Here is a 27,457-nt window from a genome sequence, read left to right as displayed (position 1 = left end):
TAACCTTGGCCTGGGATAACATTAAACAGCTCTGCATGGAGCAAGGCCGCTGTAGTCAATTCTAATGTTTGATGGAACACAAGAAAAACTCTACAATAGACTTACATAAACAGTTTTTATGACCTAATACTTGGAACACTGAATGAGTATTTTTTGCTTGAAGATGAATTGTGTAATTCTTTCAAATGTTGAAGGGATAGTTCACCCAGACATTAAAAATTCTGTCATAATTTACCCACATAGCCTGACACAGCAACACTGCCTCATCCAATGGCCTGTGTCTGGGGTGGGACTACCTGGTTTATCCAACAAATGGAAGATGGGGGAGTGTTTGGTAAACCAGTTTGAAAATAGTAATTTTTGCAGTTCCATTTGGTGACGCTAGTGGCGCAAATATTACAAACTTCACTTTTAATGCTTTTAGTTCAGAGCTGGCACAGATATAGGTATGGGATTTAGGCGTAGTAAGATGTTCAATAATGGAATGCTTCTCAGGCAGAGACAAATACAGTACTAAAAACCTAAGTAGCTATGTTTCCAGGTGGGTGGCAATTAGGGATGCACCGATACCTCTTTTTCTTTTACGATCTGATTCCAACTCCTGAAATCTAAGTATCGACTGACACCGTTCCTGATCTGATACCAATTTTGCATTTTTCATAATCAGTTTAGAACATCTATACCTCACTCTGTGATACTAATCGGGGGTACTCTTGTAAAGGAACACAAACCTTTAACTATACATTATTTCAATATTAATGTATAGCCTATTAAGAAAAACTTTATTGTTAAGTAGTCTACTGGACAATGTAGCAGCAAAATTAACTGTAATTCCAATGAAAGTCTTAAGGAGGAGCCAGTTTTTCATTTTATTTTTTTTGGCACAATTTGTTTTTTAATTGTATCTGGACTTTAAAGGATACACATCTCTTTTTTTTTTCTGTATGATATCAGTCCACATTTCTGTCACACAAGAACCCAGTCAACTTGAATATTGTTATAATTTGTAAACAACAAATAATAATAATAATAAATTATCAATATTATTATTATTGACTTTTATAATTTGATAATACAATAGTAATATATTTCAGTCATGCACCTTTAACTTTAAAACCCTCTGGCTTTTATTTTGACAGTCAGAACACTCCAGAAGTCCTATACATGTCTGTATGTGGGCTAGATCAGAGAAGTTTAATTCGCCTCTTATTCAAAAACTGGTGAAATGTTAATCCGATGACATTCTCAATGCATGTTATATGCAAACTGAACTACTGAGCTTCTACATCTGAGATTTTGTTTGTGTGTGGCGCTCGCATATTGCACACCGCTTTGAGTGCCGCGTGGACATCAGCAGTCTGCACATGATATGTATGTGTGTCAACAGAGCTGCACCATTCAATAACACACTGAGCATGCACACTATTCAGTATATTTACTTATTAAATGCAGCATTTTGCGATTCACAGAGCTATCGCATTATTATCACATATTCAAGTGGCTCTGAATAAAATGCATGAGTCATATGGACTACTTCAGTGGTGCCTTTATGGTTCTTTCATGTCATTTTTGGAGCTTGCCAGTAAAGAAGATGATTAACACACAGTATTGGATTTGGATCGGGCTCGTCAGACCGATACACGATCTGTCTAATAACTTCACTATCGGAGCCGATACCGATCCAGGTCTTGGATCGGTTCATCCCTAGTGGCAATCCAATTTAAGAAAACCTGTGGGCCTTTAAGATGTCTTGGTGATACACTTGAAGTCAGAAGTTTACATACACCTTAGCCAAATACATTTAAACTCCGTTTTCCACAATTCCTGACATTTAATCATAGAAAACATTCCCTTAGGTCACTTAGGATCACTACTTTATTTTAAAAATGTGAAATGTCACAATAATAGTAGAGAGAATGATTTATTTCAGCTTTTATTCCTTTCATCACATTCCCAGTGGGTCAGAAGTTTGCATACACTTTGTTAGTATTTGGTAGCATTGCCTTTAAATTGTTTAGCTTGGGTCAAACATTTTGGATAGCCTTCCCCAAACTTCTCACAATAAGTTGCTGGAACTTTGGCCCATTCCTCCTAACAGAACTGGCGTAACAGAGTCAGGTTTGTAGGCCTCGTTCTCACACACATTTTTTCAGTTCTTCCCACACATTTTCTATTGGACTGAGGTCAAGGCTTTGTGATGGCCACTCCATTACCTTGACTTTGTTGTCCTTCAGTCATTTTGCCACAACTCTGGAGGTATGCTTGGGGTCATTGTCCATTTGGAAGACTTATTTGTGACCAAGCTTTCACTTCCTGGCTGAGGTCTTGAGATGCTGCTTCAATATATCCACATAAATTTCCTTCCTCATGATTCCATCTATTTTGTGAAGTGCACCAGTCCCTCCTGCAGCAAAGCACCCCCACAAAATAATGCTGCCACCCACATGCTTCACAGTTGGGATGGTGTTCTTCGGCTTGCAAGCCTCACCCTTTTTCCTCCAAACATATCAATGGTCATTATGGCCAAACAGTTAAATTTTTGTTTCATTAGACCAGAGGATATTTCTCCAAAAAGTAAGATCTTTGTCATCATGTGCACTTTTTTTATGGTAGTTTTGAGCAGTGGCTTCTTCCTTGCTGAGCAGCCTTTCAGATTATGTCAATATAGGACTTATTTTACTGTGGATATAGATACTTGTCTACCTGTTTCCTCCAACATTTTCACAAGGTCCTTTGCTGTTGTTCAGGGATTGATTTGCACTTTTGGCACCAAACTACGTTCATCTCTAGGAGACAGAATGTGTCTCCTTCCTGAGCGGTATGATGGCTGCGTGGTCCCATGGTGTTTATACTTGCGTACTATTGTTTGTACAGATGAATGTAGTACCTTCAGGAGTTTGGAAATCATTCTCAAGGATGAACCAGACTTGGAGGTCCACAGTTATTTTATTTTCTTTGGCTGATTTCTTTTGATTTTCCCATGATGTCAAACAAAGAGGCACTGAGTTTGAATGTAGGCCTTAAAATACATCCACAGGTACACATTCAATTCAGTTCACCTCCTATCAGAAGCTAATTGTCTAAAGGCTTGACATCATTTTCTGAAATTTTCCAAGCAACTTAAAGGCACAGTTAACTTAGTGTATGTAAACTTCTGACCCACTGGAATTGTGATATGGTCAATTAAAAGTGAAACAATCTGTCTGTAAACAATTGTTGGAAAAATACTTGTGTCATGCACAAAGTAGATGTCCTAAACGACTTGCCAAAACTATAGTTTGCTAATATTAAATCTGTGCAGTGGTTAAAAAAAAATTAGTTTTAATGACATCAACTGTACCTGTATACAGGGTTGGGAGGGTTACTTTTTATATGTATTCCACTAAAGATTACAGATTACATGCTGTAAAATGTAATTTGTAATGTATTTCATTAGATTACTCAAGGTCAGTAACGTATTCTAAATACTTTGGATTACTTCTTCAGCACTGGTAGATTTTTTCACTTGTTTTGACTATAAAAACTCTGCCAGTACAGTAAGACAAAATACACATGTTAAAAATACATTCTCTGATAAACCTAAATATCTTATGCAGTGTTGTTACTAAAACAAGATAAACAGATTTATGGATTTTTTAGATATCAAGAATATGATTTTTGCCCTTATATCAAAGGTCTTTCTAGAATAAAAATGTAATTATGATCCAACATGAATTTTCTTGATAAAAAATATGATCGTGCCTGGTAACGTGCATGTAAAATGGCTAGAAATAGCATTTTAGTTTAGTGTAAAGCTGACAATTTATACAAGGTTTATTTCCATTTCTTCCGCTCCAAACTTACTTCAAACTTACTTCTCTGTCTGCTCATATGAATGTAACATAAGAAAGTGTTTCACCGCTGTTCAAATGCACTTTGGATCACATCATTTATATGAATAAATGTTTTCCATCTAAAAAGACTAAATATTAAATGAAACAAATGACAATAAAATGCAAAGTAATCTCTTCAGTAATCAAAATACTTTTTGAATGTAACTGTATTCTCAATACCAATGATTTAAACTGTAACTGTAGTGGAATACAGTTACTTGTATTTTGTATTTTAAATATGTATTCCCATTACATATATTTCGTTACTCCCCAAACCTGCCTGTACATAAGTGATGAACAGGACTATACAACAGATTCCAAGATCCAACAGCAGTCAAAGAGCAACAAAATGAGTCCTGGTGGACATACCTTTTATAGAATTTTCAGTGTTTAGGTAGTTGTTGAAAAGGTGTGAGAATATAACGTTAATTATATGTTAAAAATAAATAACTAATTGACATGGCATGTTTTAAATGGCTAATATGTGCAAAACTACATATTTTATAAATCGACAAGTCGATTGTCAGAAAGACTAGTTGACTCATTGGACCTAAGGAATAACCAGAAATGAAAATTCAGCCACTTTCATTGTATGGGACAAAAAAGATTTAATGAAAGTGAATGGTGACTCAGCTTTGGAACAGGTTTGGAACAACATGAGGGTGAGTAAATAATGACAATATTTACCTTTTTTTGGGGGGGGGTCTTCATTCTTAATTCTAACAGAGAACAGGGCCAAACAAAATTAAGACCATGACAGTTTCCACAGGAAAACATATTGTTGATGTTTCGACTAAAGTATGCCAAGGACAATGTACAGTCAGATGGTCACAATATTTCACCACGCTGAATGCCATTATTCACAAATCGGAATCTAGTATTCCAGACAGCTTTGCAATAATAGCTGTCGTTGTGTGTGGCACATTCAGCCCCACAGAAGGCATACAGGTGCATCTCAATAAATTAGAATGTCGTGGAAAAGTTCATTTATTTCAGTAATTCAACTCAAATTGTGAAACTCGTGTATTAAATTAATTCAATGCACACAGACTGAAGTAGTTTAAGTCTTTGGTTCTTTTAATTGTGATGATTTTGGCTCACATTTAACAAAAACCCACCAATTCACTATCTCAACAAATTAGAATACATCATAAGACCAATAAAAAAAAACATTTTTAGTGAATTGTTGGCCTTCTGGAAAGTATGTTCATTTACTGTATATGTACTCAATACTTGGTAGGGGCTCATTTTGCTTTAATTACTGCCTCAATTCGGCGTGGCATGGAGGTGATCAGTTTGTGGCACTGCTGAGGTGGTATGGAAGCCCAGGTATCTTTGACGGTAGCCTTCAGCTCATCTGCATTTTTTGGTCTCTTGTTTCTCATTTTCCTCTTGACAATACCCCATAGATTCTCTATGGGGTTCAGGTCTGGTGAGTTTGCTGGCCAGTCAAGCACACCAACACCATGGTCATTTAACCAACTTTTGGTGCTTTTGGCAGTGTGGGCAGGTGCCAATCCTGCTGGAAAATGAAATCAGCATCTTTAAAAAGCTGGTCAGCAGAAGGAAGTATGAAGTGCTCCAAAATTTCTTGGTAAACGGGTGCAGTGACTTTGGTTTTCAAAAAACACAATGGACCAACACCAGCAGATGACATTGCACCCCAAATCATCACAGACTGTGGAAACTTAACACTGGACTTCAAGCAACTTGGGCTATGAGCTTCTCCACCCTTCCTCCAGACTCTAGGACCTTGGTTTCCAAATGAAATACAAAACTTGCTCTCATCAGAAAAGAGGACTTTGGACCACTGGGCAACAGTCCAGTTCTTCTTCTCCTTAGCCCAGGTAAGACGCCTCTGACATTGTCTGTGGTTCAGGAGTGGCTTAACAAGAGGAATACGACAACTGTAGCCAAATTCCTTGACACGTCTGTGTGTGGTGGCTCTTGATGCCTTGACCCCAGCCTCAGTCCATTCCTTGTGAAGTTCACCCAAATTCTTGAATCGATTTTGCTTGACAATCCTCATAAGGCTGCGGTTCTCTCGGTTGGTTGTGCATCTTTTTCTTCCACACTTTTTCCTTCCACTCAACTTTCTGTTAACATGCTTGGATACAGCACTCTGTGAACAGCCAGCTTCTTTGGCAATGAATGTTTGTGGCTTACCCTCCTTGTGAAGGGTGTCAATGATTGTCTTCTGGACAACTGTCAGATCAGCAGTCTTCCCCATGATTGTGTAGCCTAGTGAACCAAACTGAGAGACCATTTTGAAGGCTCAGGAAACCTTTGCAGGTGTTTTGAGTTGATTAGCTGAATGGCATGTCACCATATTCTAATTTTTTGAGATAGTGAATTGGTGGGTTTTTGTTAAATGTGAGCCAAAATCATCACAATTAAAAGAACCAAAGACTTAAACTACTTCAGTCTGTGTGCATTGAATTAATTTAATACACGAGTTTCACAATTTGAGTTGAATTACTGAAATAAATGAACTTTTCCACGACATTCTAATTTATTGAGATGCACCTGTATATGCTATGACACTCAGTAAAAAGGTTGAAAGGTTTTGTTGTATCCGTGGCAAAAAGGTGCTGATGTTTTACTAATCCTCAGAGGATCATTTTATTTCCATTAACTCTAATGTAAGCTGCTTGTGTAAAGTGTCTTGTATTCCCTGAATTCATTCCCTGTTCTATGTTCTCTTATCCTCTTAAATGATGAATTACTGCTCATTCCTTACCTGAGAGATAAACTGTGAGTGCTAAAATTAGACTCTATTCAGATATTAACAGGTTAGTGTAAATGCATTTAAATGGAAACAATTTATATATATATATATATATATATATATATATATATATATATATATATATATATATATATAGCTCTTTTATACATCCCTGTGAATTTGCTGACAAGCACAGTCTTTTTTTCTTGTGCTGACAAAGCCTATTTCCTACTGAAACAGGAAGTTTGAGAGGGTTGGTCATATTGAAGGGCTCATGCCTTTTTTAAATAGCCAACTGCCTTTAGATAACATCAAAGCCACGGCCCACAATTTGCTACTTGCTATCAAAGCTAACAAATGTAAACTAGAAGTCATAAAAAAAGGGTTTCTGATTTCATTGAGTCCTTAAAATCCACTGCGCAATTAATATGGTCTATTTCATTGTGATGGTCCTTTTTATAAATCACATAAAAAATTAAAAAAAAAAAAACAGAAAACACAACACACTACATAAGGATCCTTACAGCTCTATGCAATTTGCCAACAAACACAAGACTGTCACGGTCTCACTCCATGACGAAGCTTTTACCCAGAACAATGACTCTGGTAGCAATACGAGCAACAATACACTTTGACTCAATACAAACAAATTGCAGTGTAAATATGCAAAAGAGGAACAACAACGATCCTCTATTCGAAGGGAAAAAAACAGTTACTGTCTCACAAAGTGCTGTGGAGTGTGTCAGCTTCCCTCAGGATGCACATATCTCCATGCTGTGGACAGAAAATCTATAGCCTGATTAACATCACAGTTCAATTCCTGTTTAGTAAATGATGCACTAGGGGCATTAAAATGGACGGGTGCCCACATTAATCTAATTTTCTAGAGAGGCACAGTGGCATTTAAAAGTCTTTGCCCCAGGAGTGGGGCTGCTAATCTTACTGAAGTAAGATAGGCTGGTCATGAGCTGACAGCACTGTAACGAGGTAAGGTGGGCAAGGAGGCGGCGGGAACCGGCAGAACAGTCAATGTAAACTTTATTGACAGAAATAAACAAAACAACATAAAACACATAGACACGCACACAAACACACAGCGGCCGTATGTGGCTCTCTCTCTCTCCCGAACTTGCACCTCCGGCTCGTCTTTATCCCCCTCCCGGCTGATTAACCCAATTCAGGGCCTGCCATCCTCCTTGTCACACTCCTCCATAGCCTGACTCAGGCCAGGGAAACCCCCGACATGACATACTCCCCTCAACTCCCTTCCTGGAGGTGGTTGCCCTTCTGGCCATGACTGCCGGCAGGTTTTCCCCACATTTCTAGAGCCCTGGGAGAGACAAGGGGAGAGGGAAAGAGCGAGGCGGAGCGACAGAGACAGAGAGAGAAAACTGGCTCGCCGGTCCCCAGACACGCCGCCGCCTGGTCCTCAGCCACTCCACCGACCTCTGGCGGATGACAGCTCACTTTTTCCCTGGCGGACAGCAGCAAGTCCTCCGACCCCTGTCAGATGGAACGGCTCCTCCCCTTTCTCGGCGGATAACAGCGGTTCCACCGACTCTCGTGGCTGCTCTCCTGGTGGATGGCAGTGGCGAGGACTCCCTCTTCCTCCCCAGGCTTCGGCACCAATGTAACAGGGTAAAGGATGAGTAAGGAGGCAGCGGGAACCGGCAGAACAGTCAACGTAAACTTTAATGACAGAAATGAACTTAAAACATCATAACACACATAGACGCGCACACACACATACACACACAGTGGCCTCATGTGGCTCGCTCTCCCGAGATTTCATGACTGTGATTTAGTTAGCTAGTTGTTTGTATAACTTTGCTGAACTGCTAGTATTTTTAGAGAAATGCACTAGGGGTGTAAATTGGACGTTTCATCACAATACAATCTTATATCGATTCTCTTGGCCTGCGATCCAATATTTGCCATTACTTCAAAGTCTGCCGCGATGCGATTTCGATTTTATTCGATTCAGTGCCCTGCGATCGATATTCCGATATTATGTGCCTATTTTACACAATCAATAAAAAAAAAATGTTTGCCCTCAGATGCAACCAAAATATAATTTGAATATTTTATTGAGCTCTCTAAAATGTACAAATGTAGTATCCACATTGGGACATCCACAACAAAATAAGGTACTTCAGATGTTGAAAAAAATACAGATAATAATATAAAAAATAAAGTCACACACAAGTGATCATCAATCGTTTGATTACAGCTTATTTTTCAGTTTAATCCAATTCAAAATACTTACATACCCATGACTTGTTTCCAACTATCCGTGCTATCCGTGGTTTTCTTAGCTACAACTTCCACAGTTGTAATGAAAAATTCTGTTGCAGTTAACTGGGATAAATGTTAGGAAGGGTGTTGATGTGTAGATGTGTGAAGTCTTATAACTGATGCTGGAGCACAGCAAGTGATTTCTCTTTCCCTCATTAGTGCTGTTCAGAATGTCGGCATTGTCAAGACATTTCACATGATGGTTGAACTTCTCCATGGTACTTTAAAATAGCAAATTCTCATGTAAAATTCAAATGGGTCGCATGCGCAACGATATTGATAGAAGCCCGAATTAATCGCGCATGTGAACCGCTCTGCGTTTGTCACGAGAGCTCACATTTTAAGGAATGCCTGGTTGATGCGCTCGCACGGATCCTTTCAATGGTGCTCGCATTTCACAGGAAGCACGTGCGCACGCCGCACGGAAAGCAGAGCACAATTTGGCTTCACAGACCCTGCGCACATCCATGTCCCACACGAAAAGCGCATTTAGCACTCAAAGTGAAATTAAATTTAATAAGGTTGCTTCACTGCCTGACAGAAATGCGTACGGACGTGGAAATGCGTACAGTATTAAAATAAATGTACATCTTTAAAAAAAAAAAAAAAAAAAAAAAAGTCTATTGATATTTACCAGTTGTATCGGTAACATTGGATCGTTGGTTATTGGATCGATGAATCGTTACACCCCTAAGACGCACCTGATCTGATCTTCTAAATGTAGAACATAGGATAAATATTGAAAATATTGAAATAAAAAAATGTGTAAGTAGATAAACCAATAATTAAAAAAAGAATGTTTTATGGTCAGACAGGAATAATTATTTATTGAAAGAAGAGTAAACAAACAGATGTTCTCTAATAATTTTGCATCAATGCCCATGTTTACATGCACTTAAGAAAATGGTTTATTCCAGGGTTTTTGCAGAAAGTGGCATTCTGAATCGTCATGTAAACTAGAAATCTGATTTCCTGATGCTGTTTAAGGGATTAAGAGAAAGCAGTTTAACACACCTGGGTTTCTCCCGGAGAATGTGGCTTATGTGGCCATGTAAACACATAAGCAGCTTTCTTACAGGTTTCTGAGGAGCACGCATGTGCGTGAACAGACCATATAACAAATGTCATAGAATGGACCCCTACAACAAGTCAACACAGTGGAAAGAATTCAAAATTTCTGGGAGAACATTGGGAAAAGGGAAAAGCACATACAGTACACTATAATATGTTTGTATATATGCACAGCAACAACTCTGGAATATCTGGAAATAAAGCAAAGCAACAGAGAATAAAAAAAGGTCATTCTCAGATGCCATAGGGTACAACGGGGCTAAAGGCACCCCTTAAGGAAATGTAGCTTTTTTCTGGTCACAAAAGGTAAAAAAATAAATAAATATATATATATATATGTTTATTGAATATTGATGGAGCAACATAATTTGTGTGAAAAGAAATATCGGAAAGCTGTTTCGATTAAAATTCTGTTTTTAAAATAAGTTGTGAGGAAGCCTTTTACCCCACACTTGGGGTTCAAGGCCCCTAGGGGGTTTAAAGTGATATTGTGTAGATACTGGGGCAATAGTTATAGGGCACAATTTGCCTACTAATGCAAATAATTTTGAGACAGCAAGATGCTTTTCTGAGTAACAAATTTAGATGATGCTTGCACAAAATAACTACTTCAGAAAAAGTTAACCATTTTCTGTTAATTTTAAACACATTTGGTATTTTATTCCATCTCAAGTATTCTATAAACAAACTCATCTCTGTTATAATTGGATGAGTCAATGTGAGCCCACTTTGAACATTCTTCATCACAAGCAGTGGTAGCTCAGCGGTTAAGGCTCTGGGTTACTGATCAGAAGATTGGGGGTTCAAGCCCCAGCACCGCCAAGATGCCACTGTTGGGCCCTTGAGCAAGGCCCTTGACCCTATCTGCTACAGGGGCGCTGTATCATGGCTGACCCTGCACTCTGACCCCAGCCTAGCTGGGGTATGTGAAAAGAAGAATTTCACTGTATATGTGCAAATGTGTGATAAATAAAGAAAATTATAATTATATTTTCCTCACTTAAGAAAAACAATGCATTTAATAGGGGCCTTTAGCCCCTGCAACAAGGTGGCTTTTTACCCCAAATACTATCCTTTCACTTATTGGACATTTATTGAAAAATGTTTGATTTAAATTACCTTAAACAAAACTGAAAATTATAAATTAGTATTTTGTCTCAATTCAAACTTGCACGGGAAGGGAAATATTCAATACAACTTTACTTTGTCTACCCTTACTGTTTTTACACAGTCTAAAGTATGTACTTTCCCATTAGCAGACTTTCAGTGCACAGTAAAAGCAGGCAAATTGGGATACAGCCCATGAATGGCTTCTTAATCAACATGATCACACGGGAAGGCAGCATCTGACAAGCGCCATCTCCTATCAGACATTTTTGCATCGGCTCCAGCATGTTTACCTTTCCTTGTGAAAATGACCAGAAGCATCCAGGGAGACCAGGGTTCAGGTCCTGCGTTGAAACCAGGAAGTAATCGCGTCAGCACAATCAGTGATGAGTGCGATTCAGAGGTTGCATTTTTCCCTCTAGCATTACATTTTTACTCCACTCATGGTTAGGTTTAATTGGATGTTTGTGTTTGGGGGGTTCAGTTTATAAAATATGCATTCCTCTTCACTGTATTACAGCCTGTACAGCTGAAAACAACTCGTTTCACAACTCGCTTTTGGCACCCCATCGTGGACGTTACACCCAGAAAATGGAGCTCACACGTGCCCATATGCCCAACAACATTTACCCCTTTAGCCACTGGGGCAGCGTTTCGAATTTCTGTAAATGATCTTAGCTAAAGAAAAATTACTGTTTCCAATTTTACTGTGAGATCAGTCTGTCTGAATGTAAAGTCATTTATTTCCCATATCTTCTTTATAGGAAAAGAAAACACACATTGCGGAGAAGGGTAATAAGACTGCTTGTGGTTAATTGATGTAGTCCACAGCGTTCTTCCTAGAAATAGGCAGACGAATGCTTAAACAGCCATAGCAAAAGCTAACCTGAAATATCATAAGTTATTTTTGAGAATTAAACCACCTGAAATGCTTTTTGAACAGGCCTGTTTTACCTCAACAGAAACAGATCACTGTGTTTTTATATAATGGAAACAGACATCGCAGCAAAACACCAGAGCCCGCAGATTCAACCCAGTTTTTCTGCAGGATTAGGCTGTGTGAATTTCATTTTCAAGTATCCCAAACGAGGACCATCTGGATTAAGCTCCTAAAGGTAACATTTTGTTAGTGTGTGTGTGTGTGTGTGTGTGTGTGTGTGTATGTGCGCATTCAGTTGAAGTCTGAAGTTTACATACACCTTAGCCAAATACATTTAAATTCAGTTTTTCACAAGTCCTGACATTTAGTCGTAGAAAACATTGCCTGTCCTTGGTCAGTTAGGATCACTATTTTAAGAATGTAAAATGTCAGGATAATAGTAGAGAGAATTATTTATTTCAGCTTTTATTTCTTTCATCACATTCCCAGTGGGTAATAAGTTTACATACACTTTGTTAGTATTTGGTAGCATTGCCTTTAAATTGTTTAACTTGGGTCAAATGTTTTGGGTAGCCTTCCACAAGCTTCTCACAATAAGTTGCTGGAATTCTGGCCCATTCCTCCAGACAGAACTGGTGTAACTGAATCAGGTTTGTAGGCCTCCTTGCTTGTACACGTTTTTTCAGTTCTGCCCACAAATTTTCTATCTGATTGAGGTCAGGGCTTTATGATGGCCACTCCAATACCTTGACTTTGTTGTCCTTAAGCCATTTTGCCACAACTTTGGAGGTATGCTTGGGGTCAATGTCCATTTGGAAGACCCATTTGCGACTGAGCTTTAACTGCATGGCTGATGTCTTGAGATGTTGCTTCAATATAGCCACATAATTTTCTTTCCTCATGATGCCATCTATTTTGTGAAGTGCACCAGTCCCTCCTGCAGCAAAGCACTCCCACAACATGATGCTGTCACCCCCATGCTTCACGGTTGGGATGGTGTTCTTTGGCTTGCAAGCCTCACCCTTTTTCCTCCAAACATAACGATGATCATTATGACCAAACAATTAAATTTTTGTTTCACCAGACTAGAGGACATTTCTCCAAAAAGTAAGATCTTTGTCCCCATGTGCACTTGCAAACTGTAGTCTGGCTTTTTTATGGCAGTTTTGGAGCATTGGCTTCTTCCTTGCTGGGCAGCCTTTCGTGTTGTCGATACAGGACTCGTTTTATTGTGGATCTTGATACTTGTCTACCCGTTTCCTCCAGCATCTTAACAAGGTCCTTTGCTGTTGTTCTGGGATTGATTTGCACTTGTCGCACCAAACTATGTTCATCTCTAGGAGACAGAATGCGCCTCCTTCCTGAGCGGTATGATGGCTGCGTGGTCCCATGGTGTTTATACTTGCGTACTATTGTTTGTACAGATGAACGTGGTACCTTAAAGCATTTGGAAATTGCTCCCAAGGATGAACCAGACTTGTGGAGGTCCACAATTTTTGTTTCTGAGGTCTTGGCTGATTTATTTTGATTTTCCCATGATGTCAAGCAAAGTGGCACTGAGCTTGAATGTAGGCCTTAAAATACATCCACAGGTACACCTCCAATAGAGTCCAATTAACCAATTACCTATCAGATGCTAATTGGCTAAAGGCTTAACATTATTTTTTGGGAATTTTCCAAGCTGTTTAAAGGCACAGTTAACTTAGTGTATGTAAACTTCTGACCCACTGGAATTGTGATAGTCAATTAAAAGTGAAACAATCTGTCTGTAAACACTTGTTGAAATAATTACTCATTTCATGCACAAAGTAGATGCCCTAAATGACTTGCCAAAACTATAGTTTGCTAATATGAAATCTGTGGAGTGGTTAAAAAATGTGTTTTAATGACTTCAACCTAAGTGTATGTAAACTTATGAATTCAACTGTAAGTAAAAAGCACCATTGTGTGCCAGTGCTGCACAATTCTGCTCTGCTCTCCTTTGATTTGACAGCTAAATTATTTTGTTTTATCCTCGTTTTTCTTTATCATTCTCTCAACTCCACTTCAGCATATAAAATCCATTAGGGGAAACCTTAGCCATCTCCCCCTAAAATAAAAGCAGACTGAAACCGACATCATCTGTAAGATATTTAATGTCCGTCCCATCAAGGCAGGCGGCCACAAGGCTCTGGCTATGTTTGGAATGGAATAATACCTTGCTAAGTACTGAGCAGTACACTGAACACTGCAAACTATTTTTTTAGCCAATAAACTGTCTACTCTATACTTTAAAAAAATAATAATAATCATATTTGTGTAAAAATGTCATAATGTTTTGCAGTGCAATCAAATGAGTCAAGAAATATGGTGTGACTGATAATCTGGTTTATCAATCACACTGAAAATTGATGGTCAATTCAAGCGCCCTACATTGCAGGATACAGTATTTCACAAATTTAGTGCTGTTGTATAGCGCTTCTCATTTGTGCAAATGTAGTAGGTCATACGGGTAATCCATGCATACATTTAAGATAGTAGATGGCAGTTTACCCTGGTTTCTGTTTAGTTTCTGATATAATACGTGCTTCAGAGGAAGATCTGAGTGTTCCACAGGAATACATGTTTAACAGGAAGAAATCACTAGATTTGGAAGTTTTTTGAGGTTTGTGAAATAAATCTATGAAATATTAATTTGTTTTTTTTAAAATGAGATATCCGCATATTTGCAGACAGTACACGATATAGCCTTATTTTTATTGCTATTTGCATTTTTATTATTAGACAAGACTATTAAAAGTTACAGGGAATTGTTAAGGAGAGAGGTAGAAAGTAACACAGGAGCACTTTCACATCATGAACTCATACACGTCTGCTGAGCCGCAGTACTGTTTAAATGATTAGTAGATATGCTAGTATGCTAAGAGTAGTATAGTATGCCATTTCGAACATAGCCTCTCTGAGAAGCATTTGTGTGAAGGTGTGCTAACATCTGGGAACTATCTGATCTGCCAGGCCTCCACTGGGGATGGATAGAGAGAGACTCAGATACACAAATCCATGGAGAGAGAGAGAGTGAGGGGAAAGAGGGCGAGACAAAAGAAAATCCAGACGCAATTAAGTCTACAACATCGACTGAGGAGCTCAGGCTGGCGAGACTCAGCCAGGACTTCATACATAGTGTCAATAATTCAATGAGGACTGGTAGGAGCTGTGCGTCTCTTAGAGGCAATCATTTGTCATTTGGGTTCATTCTAGTTTGTGTCATGTACTGCACAAGATAAAAAGATAGTAGTGGAAAGAAAAATGGTGGAAGAACAGTTCTCCTTTCAAAGGCTAAGTTTATCAGGATCGCATAACAGAAGGGTCAAATCACACAACCTCTGGTCAGTCCAGACAGAGGCATCTCGGATCTCTGGAGATGAATGTACCCATCTTCATCTCAGGTTCCACCTCTTCTCAGAACAAGGGGACAAGTTGTCTCTTAAGGTCAAATTCAAGGAGATGTTGTATTTCATCAGTTAACACTTAATCAACTAGGCCTGCATACAGCACTTCAATTAAATTTATTTGTATAGGGCTTTTAATGACATACTTTGATAATAGGGGCAAGAAAAAAAAAAACTACATAAGATGTACAGTTCAAATAAATTGAATAGATTCAAAAAAAAAATATATATATATATATATATATATATATATATATATATATATATATATATTATACTTATACTACCGGTCAAACGTTTGAACAAACACGTGACTGAATTTATGTTTCTCATGATCTTCAATTGGTTTAATGTTTAAAATAAGTTTTGTAACAAATATAAATTGTGCCTATATGTCAGAATTTCTTTATGAAATGAAAATTGTTTTTTTTTTTTTTTTAATGGATGAGCTGGACCAAATAGTGAAGGAAAAGCAGCCAAGAAGTGCCCAGAATACATAGGATTTTTTTTCAGTATTGTATCTTCTGTGACACCTCATGAAATTGGTTGAGAGAACTGACTGGTTTCACAGTGAAATCGGAAACAGTAGGTTGATCTTTCTTTAGCTAAAATCGGTCTGTTCTTACTGAAATGCGAAACACTGCCCCCAGTGGCCAAAGCAGTAAATGCTGTTGGCCGTATGGGCACGTGTGAGCTCCATTTTCCGGGTGTAATGTCCACGGAGGGGTGCCATAAGTGAGTTGTGAAGCGAGCTGTACAGGATGTAATACAGTTGAGAGGAATGCATAAAATCTAGACCCCCAACCCAAACCCCAAACCTAAACCTAACCATCAGTGAAGTAAAAATGCTATGTTAGAGGGGAAAATGCAACCTCCGAATTGCACTCGTCACTGACTGTGCAAACACAGTTACTTGCTGGTTTAAACTCAGGATCCTATCCTGGGATTCCCACGATGCTGACGCAACACACTTCCGTTTTCTACTGGGGAAGGTAAACACGCTGGAGCAGATGCAAAAACGTTAGATGTTAGTGAGTTGGCATAATGTGGCCAATCCTAGGGTACCGGAACTCTCTGAAACATGCCGACTTCCTGTGTGATCATGTTGGAGAGAATGCCTGCAGAGTGTGCAAATCTGTAATTTAGGCAATGAAGGCTACTTTGAGGTTAAAGAAGTTAAAATATACGATTTTGTCACTACATGCTTCCACATACATCCATTTGTGTTATTTCATAGTTCTAAGGAGGTTACAATCAGGGACTAAAAAATGGTCCAAGGAAAGAAAACAAACAAATTTTTGCAGAATATAACCAAAAATGGAAACAAAGTTATTTTCAATTGTTCCAAAGTGAAAACTTTATTTTAAAATGCTGGTAACCGGTTATAACTGGTTTAATTTTGTTCCGATCATTTTTTCATGAAACTGAAAGGGTTTATTTTTTAACTACACCACTTCAAAGAAGCCCGAAAAAATTAAACGTGCTTTGATCCTGAAGAAACCATCCAGGTTACTATTGTAACCCCAGTTCCCTGAAAGGAGTGAATGAGACATTACATCAATGTGTTAACGGTAGGGGTCGCTCCTGAACCCCCAATCTCTCTGAATGATTTTCCATCACGCCTAGATAAGGCGGATCATTTGACTGAAGAGTCAAGAAGACCTCTAAAACCTTTTCAGCTGCGATTAATATTGTGGCAAAGCTACGTAACGTCTCATTCCCTCCTTTCAGGGAAACTGGGGTTACCATAGTAACCTTGACGTTCCCTTTTAAGTCGCTCATTCTGTTACTATAGCACAATGCCACAATACTGATTTGACTGCGCTTGCTACAAAGAATGTGGTACCAAGTGGGGAAGAGCCCGGGACATAGGGTGACACATTAGTGACACTAAATAAATATATCTTGCCTGAAAAGAGGCAAGATAATAGTCAGAGGGTAGCCAATTACTCCACAGAACTCATGCCCGTTGAGGTGATGAGCTGTTTGGAGGGAGGATTGAATTCACAGTCCTTTGATCATGGTTATTAAAGGGACAACCAGCGGGGGCACCTTAAACCGATCGGAGGAAGAGTAGAATTTTCCTATGTGGAATCTAGAAGAAACCCACTAGATTAATGATCACCATAATTGTTTTCTCAGTACTAGAAAAAGGCTTGCCCGTGGGGAGTGCTTTTAAATATGGGAGACAGGACTACAACAAAACTACAACAATAGCTGTTTTTTCCAAAAAGAAAAATAGCTAAGGTAATAATAAAAAAGGGCTTGTCCGTCTTGGGGGAACCACTTTCTTATAACAGATAGAAGCTTGGACTACTTCTCACGTGTAGTCTAGGAATAATAGCTAAACTAGAATGATTACAATAGCTGTTTTTCCGAAAGAAAAAATAGCTAAGGTAATTATAAAAAAAAAAGGGCTCACCAGTGGGGGAGATGCTTTCTTACTACTACTAACGTGTGGTCTAGTAAAAATCATTAGACTAGAATGATTACAATAGCTGTTTTTCTGTAATTAAAAAAAATTGCTAAGGTAATAATAAAAAAGGGCTCATCGGTCTTGGGGGAGCTGCTTTCTTATAACAAATAGAAGAGACTTCTTGTGTGTAGTCTAGTAATAAATTGCTTGACTAGAATGCTAACACTAACTATTTTGCCATTTGTAGGGAAGCAGTTAATGTTGGTAGAGAAAGGGCTCCCTCATGGGGAAGCTCTTTACTGATAGAAAATATTTCCTAATACATAGGATTAAAATAACGGGATAAATGTCTTTCAACTGGGGGGCAGTTAACACATGTTCTTAAGGACACACTGTCTTAAGGACACACTGTCCCGCAGACACAATGGTGCTGCATAACTTTTTATAGGATTGATCACTTACATCAAATGGAGAGAGTCAAAACCTCACAACCAACTCATTAAGTTGGACAGAACGCATAACATGGTGTTTGCCAAGAGGGAACACTTCTTTTGTGCAGGCACGGAAGGGGTTAACCTTCCAAAGTGAGTTCTCAGTCTGATTAGCCAAATGGGTATTGTACAAAAAGATTGATACCACTAGAGCAGAATTAAACTTTACCAAATGGAAAACAACCTTCTATGTGGTTTAAGAGTGAAGCCTTACAGAAGACATTCATGTTGTAACCAGCCCGAAAGGGGAGTATACAAAATTTTGTGTCACAAGGCACTTGCTTCAGTGCTACTCAGTGATGAAAGCCTAGTTCCCCTTCACAGAAAGCACCTGGGAAGACAAAGATGAAACGTCTAGATTATAAAATCTAGCGAAAGTGTTTGGGGAAGCCCAACCAACTGCTTGGCAGATGTCCAATAAGGATAAACCTTTTGCCCATGCCCAAGAGGGAGCCATACCTCTTGTGGAGTGGCTTTAACCCCCACATGGCATTCCAAGCCATGTGATTCGTAAGCTAATTTAATAGCATCTACAATCCAGTGAGCCTCTGTTTAGAGACTGCTCTGCCTTTGGACTGGCCTCCAAAGCATTCAAAGAGCTGACTCGACAGCCTAAAGGCCTTTCACACCAAACGCAAACCTTCACCGTGATTTTTTGCCGCGATTAACATTTCTTCTGTAAACAGCCCTTCACACCTGAAAATGAACATTCACACCAAATCTCGTGCCAACAAAGCGAAGATATTTATTTCGGTGAGTGTGTTAAACTTTTTTTTATTTTTTTTTTTATTCTCAACCTCAGTTGCTACAGATGTGCAAGCCAAAAAAAAAAAAGTTGTGCTCGTCACTCTGAGCTTTTGACTGCGCTAAAGTGCGAGAAAATTTTACTTTCAACTTAAGCGGCCACCGTCTTTCTTTATAATAAAAGGTAACAGCTGTAAAAGCCCATAAAGAGGTTCTTCACCTCTGAACACAGTATTAGCATTTCCTGCACCCAATTGTGGAGGACACAACGCCGTTAAAAGGGACTTCTGGTTTCCTCTTTTACCGATCTGACATTGTTAGGAGCACTTCGGCTGGCCTGGGGGTTTTTCCCCACTGTGGCGCGAGCCTGGCCGCAATGCTTTGAGTCTCTCTCATGCGCGAATAGGCAGGGAATGTTTCATAGCCTGCGACTGCTTCTTTGCAGCTTAGAGTTTTTTGGAGAAAGCGTATTCGCATCTTGGCTGCGACACCAGAGTGTCAGGAAGCCTTACCTTGTTTGCTTCGCGCATCTCTGAAAAGTTTACCCAGAGATGCTGCTCGAGTGCCACAAAACTGCCAAGTGATCTTCCAATGGCCTGGGCAGTTATCTCAGTGGTGCACAATGCTATGCTCTTTGAAGAGCACGAGGTCAGGATTCCATTTATCCATGTCCTCTGTGTGGTTTAGCCCTGTAGAGTTCACTCCTGAAATGTGCGTGCAAGCAGAGTAGGGCGCATGCCATGTTTTTGGAGAGTTTGGCAAACATTCTCGCATTCCACGCCAGGATAGACACCATATATCATCTGGGGATATGCCAATGAAGTTGGATCATCCATCTAATTTCACTGGCATAATCCACGGGTGAAGATTGCTATAAATGAAGAGCAAGAGGCGCCCACAGTTTGCGCCAGTGGGAGCCTCATTTATTTTCTCCCCAATTTGGAATGTCCAATTCCCATAGTGACTCACCTCAATCCGGGTGGTGGAGGACAAATCTCAGTTGCCTCCACATCGGAGACCGTCAATCCGCGCATCTTATCACGTGGCTTGAGTGCGTTACCGCGCTGCATGTGAAGGCCTCACGCTATTCTGCGGCATCCATGCACAACTCACCACGCGCCCCACCAAGAGTGAGAACCACATTATAGCAACCACGAGGAGGTTACCCCATGTGACTCTACCCTCCCTAGCAACTGGGCCAATTTGGTTGCTTAGAAGACCTGTCTGGAGTCACTCAGCACACCCTGGATTTGAACTCATGACTCCAGGGTTGGTAGTCAGCGTTAATATTCGCTGAGCTACCCAGGCCCCCAGTGGGAGCCTCCATGAGTTCTACGTGCTTAACATCTGAGCCTCACTCAACACCTGTCAGTGTTCCACCAAGGAGGTGTTGCTGGAAACTGTAGACATGGCAGCGTTCTTTGAAAAGAATGCCTACCGTTACCGTTGCACCTTAATGATCATGCATTTGCAGAGAATACATTGTGCATCACTGAACATTGCTACAGCATGGGCGCTGCCCAAGCCTGAAAGACAGCGATTGTTCAAGGAAATACACTTGCGATTATTCCGTTCTGAAAAGGATGTATATATCACAAGTGTTTGCATTTGTTTGTTTCTGTATGTTAATAAAAAGAACACACAAAACATTATTTTACCAATAGGGTTAATAATCCTCTTTTGTAAATATAAGGATACACTTCGACAGGCAACCAGGGAACAGAAGAAAGGCCGAAGGCGTGATCCACAGAGAGAGAGAGATCCGTACTCGACTCTGAATGAGAAGTTCTGAGGAGTCTTCCAATCCACCTTATATATGCTCACGGAGCATGGAAGGCGGGACATCGAAAGACGTCTGCCAAAGAAACTGCCGTGATGGAAAACCATTCAGAGGGATCGGGAGCTCAGGAGTGACTCCTAACGTCGACTCATCGACGTAACATCGAGTGAGCGACATGAAAGGGAACTGCTGCATCATACGTCTTTGCCTAATTGCCCATTGTGGATATCGGATTCTGTGAATGAAGACCTTTTTAACAACTGTTTTTAACAATGTATAATTACTACATGTTCTGTACATGCACGGCTAATCCAGATACAAGGAAACATTAGAGGTAAAAAGTATTTTTCTCAGTTGTTTCCAAGTCTTCTCTTAATTGTTGTTGATATGATGCATTAACACAGATTTGATGCTGAATGAGAAGCAGATCTGTAATTAAAATTATAGACGTCATTGTTTCATGTTTCATTTCCTGCTTGTCAAAACAGAGACTATTTAGCAGAGATGGGCCACTTCTATTAAAATTGATGGGAGAAATTGGAATGCCCAACAGCAGCCAACAGTCAACCCACCTTACAGGTTAAATACCCAATCTCCTTTTAGATACAGAAATCGCCTGTCAATCAACTCGAGAACACGCATGCACACTAGCTATACAAGACAGTATAATTGCGTTTTTAGCGTAATCTGAGGTAAAGAAACACAATTTATTATACCAGTTGTGACGGAACGATGAAGAGCCTCATCACCGCTGCCTTTAAACACAGAGCGCGCCTCTGCTCGGGAGACCAGTCTCTACCTGTTGGCATCGTTAGTGTCCAGGAACGGAGCGGGGAGGGTCTGGTGCGAGTTAGATGCGTCGCCGGACCAGCACCCCAGAACCCCGGCGCAAGTTGGAGCACGCGTCGCGACCGACAGGCCAGGATGCCGGGACGCTATTCCCTTCAAGTGCCGAGGCCCAGGGAAGCCGGAACGCTTGAGTGAATCTGCACAACTGTAATACTGACCAACCATTTTGGAAGAGAAAACAGCTGCCAAAACTGCCCAAGAACGTTCCAAAAAAGGCCGCCGACTGCACTGACTTACGTTGAAAGATTCTAGAAATATGTCTGGACTGTTCTTATTCCTTTGTTTTTGTTTACATTCTTGAAATGGTCTATATTTAACTGTTAATTAACTGTATGCTTCTGATTTCTATGCTGATAAAGCCACCACACAGGAAACAATTTAACTGCTTATTTTTGCGAGGCAAGTAGCTTATTTTGGCCTTTTTTTCCCAGACCAGGTTGCTTGTTTCTCTTGCGAGATCTGGCAACACTGCAGTTGGTATTTCACCCACCCCTTAGCGCAGAAAATTATTAACCGTTATTTTATTTAGTTTTAACCAGTTACCATTTGGGAAGGAGGCTGTGGAACTTCTGAACTGGAATGAAAAAAAATATTGTTTTTGCTCAGAGCGAACCAAAATAACATTGTTTTTAGTCCCTGGTTACGATTATTCTAAAATTAAGAAAACTGTAAAAAATAAAGAATTATTGGGTGTGTGCAAACTTTTGACTGGTTGCGTCAATGCTTGCTTGTCCTGTCGTATGTCACCCTCCGCTGAATGACAGGAATTTTAAATATTAAAATTATCAAAGCATCAAAAAAATCATATATTTTGCTAAAGGGCAGCTTCATTACTCGTCACTCTCTCAATCTCCTTTGCTTCAGAGCATTTGAAATAAGATTTCAAAAAAACATTTTCCCATTAACAAAAAACTGCTCTGCATTTGCCAAATATTACGCCTTCAAAAATGTATCTGAATAATATCCACCATCTAGACTTTTGTGTTAGCTGGCCAACAATAAAACATCTAAGATCATAGGAATTTGGGGAAATTAAGGGAAAGCAGTTTTTGGTTTATTCAAATAGGCAGGTATGGGTGACTTCATACCTTCATACTGTCAGCCAATAGCTTTAGAGTTCCTGAAATTGTATTTCAAGCAGACGAGCCTGAGGCATATAATTCCAAATTTATTTGCAAGCCTGCGAGAGTGGGTTTTCTTCTGTTATAACTCCTTACATCCTGCATACACATCTTAAAAACATAAATGAACACCCTTATGCTGTTCCAAACTCGTGACTTTGTTAGGCAGAAATCACCCGAAACAGTTCTTAATAGGTGCAAACGTGGTTGAAAAGCCATGAGGGTGAGTAAATGATAACAGAATTTTTATTTGGGGGTAAACTATCAGTTTAACATTAAAGGAGGAACCTAGCCATTATCATTAAAGGAAACAGGCCAAGATGTTAGGCCCGCGTTCCACGTTTATCTCCATGGCGACGCAATGATCCAGGTGAAACAAGCTTGGCATGAGGACCGGTGTGCCTGTCTACTTGGAGAAGTCAAACACTGCATAATGCAAGACAGACAGCGCACTCAAGTTTCAGAAACACCCGACATGAGAACCTGCTGAACAGCAAGCAGACTGCTGACAGTGTTAAGATCACAAAAATATCTGTGCCAGTATGTGTTTATTAGAAATGAACTAGAATCAAAATACAAAGAAGGTGCTTTTGCTCATACTATTTTTCAAAAGCCCTAACCCTTCCTTAAGTATTAAACTTCACATGTGCTAAAGACATTGTTTATTATGTATTCTCAAATTATGCAGTCTGGGGAGATTTGCACTATTACTTTTCTAAGACAACCTACACATTGGTTTTCCCTGCATGTAGCTGGGATAGGAGAATTACGTTAACATCTCAAATGAAAAACATCACCTTTAAGATTCTAAAAGATTCTGCTTTAAACTTCTCATATGACCCAGTTCTTCCTTTCGTGAGATCTGCCTTGTTCTTCAGAACAAATACAGTGTCCTTTGTGGCATAACTACCACAATCCTCCAAGGAGATGCCAAATTTTTGTCATCCAAATCAAGCGCTGTGAGCTATGAAAAATTATCAGCCATTAAGTCTGCAGATAACTGTCAATTTCAGGAACTGCTCTGGGTTTCATCTAAGGGTGTTGCAGCCATTACAATAATGACAAGCTAGGGTAATTTTGTCCCCATAGGCCTTGTCTAGAATCGAAGGAGCCATTGTATTTTTGTCTGAAACCCTATTTTCATTTCATATGAAACATTCCCACAAAAAAAAAAAAACAAAAAAAAAAACAGGTCACCCAGCCTGGTAAGGCTGGTCATTTTGCCACTTTTAAAGGGGTTTTGGGCACTTTTTAGCTGGTCAGGCTGGGAGACCAGCTTAAACCAGCTAAGACCATGCATGGCTATACTGTATATGAACCATGTTGTGATATATTGGCAAGGATAAATTAAGTTCCCTGTATATCAGCCCTTCCCCTGGCAAATTATGAGTTCAGTTATGACATAAGCAGCAACATCACACAATCGGAAATCCTCATTCTCAAATGAGAACTATCAACAAAACAAGAGGACTTCAATCATCTCCCTTTTAGGAATAGTTCACCCAAAAATGTAATTCTTTCCTTTTACTCACCCTCATGCCATTCCAGATGTGTATGACTTTCTAGATTTTTAGAAGAATATCTAGGCTCTGTAGGTCAATACAATGTCAGTGAATGGTGACCAAAAATGTGAAGCTCCAAAAAGCACAAAAAGTCAGCATAAAAGAAATCCATAAGAATTCAGTAGTTTAACCAATGTCTTCTTAAGCGATTCTATTAGTTTTGGGTGAAAAAGACCAACATATAACTTATTTTTCACTGTACATCTTGCCATTGCAGTCTCTAGGAACAATCATGAGTTCAAGCTCGATTACACTTCCTAGTTCTCGACGCATGCACAGAGTGCTAGATGCCACTAGGAAATGTAATTGAGCTTATAATCATGATCGCTAAGGAGACTGCTGTTGTCAAGATTTATTGTGGAAAAAGTTACATTTGTTCTGTTCTCAGCCAAAAACCACTTCAGAAGACATGGATTGAACCTCTGGTGTTGTGTGGATTGTTTTGCTGTCTTTATGAGCTTTTTGGAGCTTCAATGTTTTGGTCACCATTCACTTGCATTGAAAAGACCTACAGAGCTGAAATACTCTTCTAAATATCTTCGTTTCAGTTCTGCAGCAGAAACAAATTCAAACATATCTGGGGCGGCATGAGGGCGAGTAAATGATGAAAGAATTTTCATTTTGGGGTGAACTATTTCTAATAGAATAATTATTAATGAGAAAAATTGTAAACAAGTTTAAATATTGCAAACCCACAACTTTCAGACTTTAAAACCGACCCCGAATGTACAGCTTTTTAGACTTGAAGAAAATATTATTTGATGTCCTATTCATATGCAAAAAGTGATTAATCAAGTGTGTGTTGATCATATTCTCACATATACATTCTCAAACAATAACAATACAGCGGAAGCGAGTGTAACGTGGTTTTTAAAGCCAAATCGTGTGAAATAAACGAGGCAAAGATAAAAAATGGTGAATAAACATGCGTGTTTCTGTATTCCAGAGCCAAAACAATGCCCAACATTTCATTAAAGGGAGCATAAACACAGCCACACACTAGCCATCAGGCACACACACAGCTAAAGCTAGCGAGCTAGAAGAAGAAGGTGTCACATGCAAAACGATTCACTGCCAAAAGAGAAAGGGCGGCGGGGGAGATTTATGAAAACGTTTGCATAATCACAATCATAATTGTTTCTACAGCCTGGCGCGGGTTTGAGAAGGGCGACCGTGTCTTATAAAGCGATGCAAAATACACCACGATGTGTCTCAGCGCTACCAAGCCGAGAAGGAGACAAGGCAAGGCAGCTGCATATGTGAATGCAGCGCAGACCCGAAACAGCACAAACTGACTAAAAGCGCATTTCCTGAAAAAGCTTAGTTGCCTACCTCCGGTTCCGTCCGAGTTTTCGTTTAAACTGCCTGAAGAATCACGATGACTGCCCACACAGCCACCCATGGATGTTTTCACGGAGCGTCTCTTCCCCCCGCAGACCCGCTCTGGTTCGTTCGTTCGTTCGTTCGTTCGTTCGTTCTCTCTCTGCTGGGATAGAGATTGACAGGGCGCGGGCATCAGCTGGAGAGAGGCGGAGAGGGTATATTTGTTCACACTTAACGGTGGTGTCTTAAAACCTAGTGAGCTTCCTACATAGACAACATTCAGCTGACGCGGAAAGTGCCAATATGGGCCAAAAAGGATGCATAAAGTCATGATGCCCAGAAATGCTGTCTAGTTATGCAGCTCACTGTTTTGAGCCTCAGCCAAGGTGGTCCTGTCTGCTAGACTCATTGCAGGGTTTAGTCTGACCCTTTAATCAGAAATTACTGACCCTTTACATACACTCGCGGCCAAAAGTTTGGAATAATGTAGAGATTTTGCTGTTTCAGAAGGAAATTGGTACTTTAATTCACCAAAGTGGCATTCAACTGATCACAAAGTATAGTCAGGACATTAATGATGTAAAAAAACAGCACCATCACTATTTGAAAAAATCATTTTTGATCAAATCTAGACAGGCCCCATTTCCAGGAGCCATCACTCCAACACCTTATCCTTGAGTAATCATGCTAAATTGTTAATTTGGTACTAGAAAATCACTTTCCATTATATCAAACATTGCTAAAAGCTGTTTGGTTCATTAAATGAAACTTAACATTGTCTTTGTGTTTGTTTTTGAGTTGCCACAGTATGCAATAGACTGGCATGTCTAAAGGTCAATATTAGGTCAAAAATAGCAAAAAAAAGAAACAGCTTTCTCTAGAAACTCGTCAGTCAATCATTGTTTTGAGGAATGAAGGCTATACAATGCTTGAAATTGCCAAAAAACTGAAGATTTCAGACAAAGGTGTACACTACAGTCTTCAAAGACAAAAGACAACTGACTCTAACAAGGACAGAAAGAGACGTGGAAGGCCAGATGTACAACTAAACAAGAGGATAAGTACATCAGAGTCTCTAGTTTGAGAAATAGACACCTCACATGTCCTCAGCTGACAGCTTCATTGAATTCTACCCGCTCAACACCAGTTTCATGTACAACAGTAAAGAGAAGACTCAGGGGTGCAGGCCTTATGAGAAGAATTGCAAAGAAAAAGCCACTTTTGAAACAGAAAAACAAAAAGAAAAGTTTAGAGTGGGCAAAGAAACACAGACATTGGACAACAGATAATTGGAAAAGAGTGTTCTGGATCTTAACCCCATTGAGCTTTTGTGGGATCAGTTAGACTGTAAGGTGCGTGAGAAGTGCCCGACAAGACAGCCACATCTATGGCAAGTGCTACAGGAAGCATCGGGTGAAATGTCACCTGAGTATCTGGACAAACTGACAGCTAGAATGCCAAGGATCTGCAAAGCTGTCATTGCTGCACATGGAGGATTTTTTGATGAGAACTCTTTGAAGTAGTTTAAGAAGTTCTGAACATTTTTTTGTTTATTTTTTTCAAATTTTATAAGTAATTTTTCATGTTATTAATGTTCTGACTATACATTGTGATCAGTTGAATGCCACTTTGGTGAATAAAAGCAATTCCTTTCCATTAGAGCAAAATATGTACATTATTCCAAACTTTTTGCTGCCAGTGTATTTTTTTTAAATATGAAAGATATATATATAAAAATTACACACACACATATTATATATGTACATTATATATTATACAATATATATAAA

The 27,457-nt window shown here is 39.5% G+C and overlaps 1 protein-coding gene across 1 annotated transcript in view; it reads right to left on the bottom strand.

The window, feature by feature from the left end:
- LOC127431059 (ubiquitin domain-containing protein 2-like) overlaps positions 1-26,013 on the bottom strand; it is a 63,267-nt gene extending 37,254 nt beyond the window's left edge. The window contains exon 1 of the mRNA XM_051681285.1: positions 25,677-26,013. Within this exon, the coding sequence (XP_051537245.1) occupies positions 25,677-25,998 (322 nt within the window). The 5' untranslated portion in view covers positions 25,999-26,013. The remainder of the gene's footprint in view (positions 1-25,676) is intronic.
- Positions 26,014-27,457: the final 1,444 nt, after the last annotated feature.

Source organism: Myxocyprinus asiaticus, chromosome 40, assembly GCF_019703515.2.
Source record: "Myxocyprinus asiaticus isolate MX2 ecotype Aquarium Trade chromosome 40, UBuf_Myxa_2, whole genome shotgun sequence".
Lineage (NCBI taxonomy): Eukaryota > Metazoa > Chordata > Actinopteri > Cypriniformes > Catostomidae > Myxocyprinus > Myxocyprinus asiaticus.
This window is presented reverse-complemented; position numbering and strand designations above follow the sequence as displayed.